General features: G+C 38.0%; 1 protein-coding gene across 2 annotated transcripts; it reads right to left on the reverse strand.

Moving 5' to 3' along the window:
* Positions 1 to 484: 484 nt before the first annotated feature.
* armc10 (armadillo repeat containing 10) lies at positions 485 to 5,935 on the reverse strand. Of its 2 annotated transcripts, none has more exons than XM_061283000.1 (6): positions 5,474 to 5,935; positions 4,940 to 5,085; positions 4,729 to 4,857; positions 4,063 to 4,239; positions 3,896 to 3,967; positions 485 to 3,091 (listed from the first exon to the last, which is right to left on the reverse strand). In XM_061283000.1, the coding sequence occupies exons 1-6, from the start codon at positions 5,733 to 5,735 to the stop codon at positions 2,840 to 2,842; spliced, it is 1,038 nt and encodes a 345-aa protein (XP_061138984.1). In that variant the 5' UTR covers positions 5,736 to 5,935; the 3' UTR covers positions 485 to 2,839. The 2 variants fall into 2 exon arrangements, with proteins under 2 accessions (XP_061138984.1, XP_061138983.1); XM_061282999.1 differs by having other exon boundaries at positions 4,723 to 4,857.
* Positions 5,936 to 6,337: the final 402 nt, after the last annotated feature.

Below are 6,337 nucleotides of genomic sequence, written 5' to 3' on the forward strand. Positions count from 1 at the left end.
GGTGGGGTGAGGTGGACGCTGGAGGAGGCGGAACAAAGACATTGAACGGATCATCATCATCATCACTGCTTATTGGAAACGGGTTCTTAACGTTACTATTAGGCTATTATGAATATTTTTAAAATGAGACTGAAACAAAGGTGGGCAAAAGCAACCCATTCAAGTGCAGTAATATAACATACATGAGGCTTTAGAGTCTAAAGGTGTCAAACTCAAGGCCCGGGGGCCAGATACGGCCCATCACATCATTTCGTGTGGCCCGCGACGACAAATTGCCCATCAAACACTTTTTGTTGATTTCTGATTTGAAAATTAGTTATTCATCAGTTTGTTTTGAAGGTTATATTGAATATGAGGCATTACATACATTTATTTGAGTTGACAATCATAATGGCCCACCGACGGAAACTATGACTATGATGCGGCCCTCAACAAAAATGAGTTTGACACCCCTGATTTAGACAATAAAAAAGACATTAAAAGATGACACTTGCCCATGTTTCATTTATTGAAATATTTAAGCAGAAAAATACATCATTTAACACAAAACTGCTGCCTTCTTAAATAAATAGGATTAAATTAAGGGGGTCTCTAGGCAAATACATTCCTGAGAGATAAAAGTCAACAAAATAAGCATATACATTGAAACTGCAGGATCTCATCACGCCTGGACTGACACAGTGAGCCAATCATCATGCTAGCAGATGGATGCACAGAGCCTGCAGTCCTCCGGCTAAACCATGTGGACCTGTCACGTTACATCCTGGCGCATTACACTAAGTACATAATGAGACTTGTACTTAACATTCACTATTGGCCGTAATCTGCCAAATGTTACTGGAATCCTGTCAAAATCAGTCATCTATGTCCAAATTGCTACTCTTGTTTTATGCCTTCAAACGTGATGTTTTTGCAAGGTGGCGCTGGTGGGATTAACTATAATATCCTCGGATGGCAGGAAGCCGAGTTTGTGTGCGAAGAAAAAATCTAACGATTTGGAAACGTACTATCACTAGGTGGGTAAAGATGGGGACCACTGTGCAACCCTTTGTTGGGGTCCTGAAAAAAAAGGTTTGGCTTTAGTACTTTTTTATTTTAATGAAAGTCAGAATGAGAAGAAAAAAAAAAATTGTACGAGAATGTCAAACTTTTACGAGTATAAATAAGAAACTACATCTACAGGCAAAAAAAACCTTGCGATTCTACAAGAATAAAATACGAATATTGGGGGGGGAATTAATTCTACAAGAATAAAGATGTAATTTACCAGATTAAAAAAATATTTAAAAAATGGTCATTTGCATGGTCTTTTTCATCAAAATATTACTGTAATAATTTGAGAAAAGAATAATCTTAATAAAACATGTTCCACTGACTTGTGCGGGGAAAAAATTATTTAAGGATAAAGCTGTAATATTACAAAAATATGTAATCGTAGTGGAGAAAAAAATGCTACATTTAAAGACATTGGATGGGAAAGGATATCATAATTTTCCAAGAATAAAGTTGTAACAAAAAAATAGACAAGAATACATTTGTAATATTACCAGAATAAAACTCTCAATCTAATGGAGCATTTTCTTACAAGAATAAACTTGCAATAGAAGAATAAAAGGCTCACGTATAAAAAAATAAATCTTTACCATTATGAACAAAACAAATGACTCTTTAACAAGAGTAAAGTTATGAGGAAAACACAATTTTACAACAATAATGTTATGTTAAATAAAAATAGTTTTACAAGAATAAATCTGGAATATTACATGGGAGAAAACCTCAATTCCACACGAGAAGCATACATTTGTAATACTAGAGAAAAAAGTGGCAATTTTACAAAAACAAATCTTGCGATTTAAAAGGTCTTAGTTTTATGAGAATCTAAAAAATAAAGTTATGAATGAATACTTGCAGTTTTAGTTTAGAATTATGTTTTAAAAACAATGGAATTTTTAACGGAAAGTCACTTGTTAAATTTTCTGACTTTATTCTCGTAACTTTCTGACATTCACCTATAGTCTGTTTTTTTCCAACCTGCCATTCTTTAGAAAATGATTCAAGTGCTTCCAAGATCACTGTTATGATACAAAGAAAATAGCTTTCTTGCAATGTCACAAATATCATGGCTGTCTAACGGATGTCCTCCCTTATTAAGCTTAGAAATTGAAAAATTAAGGGAAACGAGTTGATTTGGAGCTGCTGGTATAGACCAGCGCCTGACCGATTAATCGGCTGATATTATCTTAAAATCTGCAGAAATTGGCGCATTAACACATCACAAGATAAGATGATATATAGCAACCAAACACCTATGACAATTTTTTTTTTCTTCCAATTTTTCTCTATTGTTAAGTTAAATACTAAAAGACAAATTATGTTCCACCAAATATCAGAATTGGCACCAGCCCAAAAAAAGTTTCAGTCAGCCATAGTAGAAACTATGTGGAAGTATGATCTAATTTCATTGGTGCTAGCATGATGACTTTGGCAACCTGTAGGAGTATAAAACAGTGCAAAAATACACAATTTCATGTTTGTAAACAACAGACGCCAGGCTACTTACGGATGGCAAAATGTAATTTGAAGCCATGACAATAATTGTGTTTGAAGTTGAATACATTCAAATAATTGCAGAAGAGAGGAAGGCAAAACAAACAAATAAAGAAATAAAAAAAAAATAAAAAAACATTTTCCCAATCGCTCTGCCTGGGTTAGAATGACATGGCAGAGTTTCTTTACTATAAGAATGCTTGCGCTTTTGCCACCCAAAAGTACGTGTGACGTCATAATGAAAAGGTCTATAGTGCAGATAGTGACGCAGGGTAGGGAGAACAGAAGTGCTCTATGTCAATATACGGGCCACCTGCGCTTGAATCTCCCTGTCGGGATGGGACAGCAACTGGACCAATCGGCCGTGGAGCCCAGACAACTCGTCCAGCATGACGCGGAAGAGGCAGTCGCGTTTGCACCTCAGCTCCTCGGCCACCTGGGCCGAAGGCCTCCAGGACTTCAAGTTGCCCACGAAGGTCAGCAGCCGCAGAAGCACCTCGGATGACGTTTGCACATCAAATAGCAGCATGACAGAAGCCGGAGCCTGGGGGCAAAGTGCACATAAAGAATGCTTAAAAACATGTCACGATGGTAAATTGAACACTGCAAAGTCGCCATTAATTGAAGAGGATTTATTCGGCTGTATGTTCCCAAATTTTATGTTGTTCCATTTTATAAATGAAACGGAAGACAGACGTTGTTACTCAGTTAAGCGATGAGATGCCGCTGTTGCTTGTCCATTTTATATTTTGTGACCAGCAAAGCAGGTACAGTCTTAAAATTCCTAAATGTTAGCATGTGTTGCTACTAGCCAGAGATTGATAAGATTTCATTTTTAATGTTTTCTTTATTTAGTCATCCATCTGATACGTTCAATGGTAAAGTGGAGTCTACGCTTACATATCATGTTTCATGATGTTGGATATGTAGAAGCGGTAAAGCCACTGATTCTTTTTGCATTATTGTTACAATCTGCACTTTAGTTTGTGTACGTGTTTGTGTTTGTGCATGTGCGTGTGTGTGTGCATGTGTTAGTAGACAACAAAACATTTTAAAAAAAAGCAAAAGTAAAAAAATGAACACGAAACGAAGATGAAATGAAACGCAACAAAACAAAATAGCATTATATGTACTTTTCGGGAAGAAAAAAAAAAAACTTTTGTTCCTTTAATTTATTTGCATTTCATTAAACCTACAAATGTGTCAGATCATTTTGCTGGACCCTGTATACACGGTTAATAGGACGATGGTTCACCCATCACTTGCTGTGATTTTGAACACAAGAAATGTGCAACTTCCAACTGTACCTATAGAGGTCACCCTTTTGCTTTAAAATCTGACTTCTTACCTGAGCCTGAACAATATCATCCATCATGTCTGGATTAGATGACAAGTTCACAAGAACCTTCAAGGTCTGAACCTGGAACAAATACCCGTGTTAACCTACAATATAGTCAAATAACTGGCAAAAATGTATTTGATCTTAACAAAGGGATGATATGAGCAGATGCTAACCTGTAACGTCATGTCGCCCACCACCAGGAGAGAGAGTAGAAGTGTCACAGAATCCTTGAGAAGATGTTGATGTTTTTCCGTCACTGAAAGGTTGGTCAGCAGTCTGAGAGCAGCTAGCTGGACATCAGAGTTCACTGCAGCCATCTCGATCAACTCCAGAACTTGTGGCACGTAGACCTAAAATAATTTTAGATACAAACAACATACAAACATACATTCAAACAACAAACTGCATGGATGTCAAACTCAACATCACAGAGTAACTTTGACACATGTTGTGCATAAAACAGCACAAAAAAAATAATAATAATTAAGGTATGGCCCTTGATGCAAAAGAGGCAACGAGGGTCCGGATCAGCAGAGACACTATATGCCAATGAGTATTGTTGTACGCTGTATGTATGTATGTGTTGCTTCTCTGGGTACTCGCAGTTGGTTCCGAATTGATCATTACAAAACATCCATGCAAATTTTCCTTATGCTGTCTATTACTTTTTGCATTATACAGTATTAGCATTAATATAGCAGATTTTCATCAGACAAAATAAAATAGACAAAATAGCTTATGGTCTTGCTATACCGCAGATTTTCACATATCACAGGTGGGCATGTAATGTATCCTCGGCTACAAATGGGGCTTCACTGTATACGGTGTTTTACCTTCACCTGTTCCTGGTTTGGGATGTTCATGCAGAGATTATTTAAAGCATTCAGAGTCTGCACTTTAACCTCTGGTGCAGGGTCAGACAGGAAGCCACATATGATAGGAATCCCTTCACATTCACGTAAAACATTCTGCAGGATAGAGGATACATAATGTTAGATGTTGATAAACCTTCCTAAAAATGTGATTGATATATTTTTGGAAGGCCAGTACCTGATTGACAGTAAAAGCAGCAGCATTTCCTAAAGTGAGCAAGAGACGACACCTGTCTGATACACTATTGCTCGTCTGGAGACATGTCAGCAGCATTTTCAGGTGCTGGGGCTCAAGGTTGCCAGCTGACTGATGGATGATGTCACCTGTGAAGCCAATAGCAACTCTTTGAGTAAAGTTAGTTAATTAATAAATTCTGGCCAACCACAGAACCAGTACAGCTGTACTGAAACGTTACAATGATTAAAAACAAATACGACTTTTATTAAGTCAAGTCAAGTCAAGTTTATTTGTATAGCCCTAAATCACAAGCAGTCTCAAAGGGCTTCACATAGACAGAATTTGACAATTATTCTCAAAGCATCCCCTGATCTTAAGCTCCCAAATTAATGTTTATATTGTGCGTGGTTCTGATTGAGCTACTCAGCCGCTCTTTGTGTTTCTATGACAACAATTTCAAAGACTGGGATCCTGCAACGACATGTATAATTTTGGTATTTCTATAAGAATGCACATCGCCATTCAAATGCTTACCCGTCGCATCATCCCTTCTCTCACTTTGGGGGGACACAAGGTCCAGTCCAGACACTTTGGCCAACAGGCTGTCCGGCCGAGAGCTGCCTTGACTGCTCCTTGAAGCGGGACCTTCATTGCCCACGCTTTTCTTAGATCTCCTAAAGCTTCCCCCGGTTAAGAGTTTGTAAATACCGTAAGAGGCCCCTGCACCGGCGACTATTCCAAGCAAAGTCTTCATGCTGCCAATTCTTGACGTAATACTGCTGCCACCGTCGCCCATTCTGATGCTGTCTCTTGAGTTAATCTCAGCAATGAAGCTTCCACCGGGTGCTATAAACCTGTGCGTATCGCGCGTTTTGAAATAGCATACAACTAAAACCCAAAACAAAGTACACTACACGTAAGTAACTTGAAAGGACTCATCGTATTGGTTTGTTTTCATGCGTGTTGCACTGATTGCCCACCGGGCAGAAAATAGTTGCGCGATCGAATCTAACCCCGAGTGAGCATAATATCTCAACTAAAACGTTCGAGTACTTTACTTCTGTTCGTACTTTAGTTTGTAAAAAAAACAGTCCAACAACGCCACGTAACGTTTATTACAAGTACATTTAAAAATCAAAACACTGGTTTGATGTTTTGGGGGAAATACGGGAGAAAGTGATGTCATCGGAAGGTATTTAGACGCGCACAGTTTTTTTCCCATCTGGTCGCATAAATGGTAATGTTATTGTGCTTACGTGCCTTAATGGGGAAGTACGTAAAACAGTTATCAAATAAAAATTAAAATTATGACAGCCATGTTGTGCTCATTGAAATGCCCTAAAATAGACTAAGTAACATGTACATTTCTAATATAGCACACACCAAGTACCACACGTA

The sequence above is a fragment of the Syngnathus typhle genome, linkage group LG7, assembly GCF_033458585.1.
Source record: "Syngnathus typhle isolate RoL2023-S1 ecotype Sweden linkage group LG7, RoL_Styp_1.0, whole genome shotgun sequence".
Taxonomy (NCBI): domain Eukaryota; kingdom Metazoa; phylum Chordata; class Actinopteri; order Syngnathiformes; family Syngnathidae; genus Syngnathus; species Syngnathus typhle.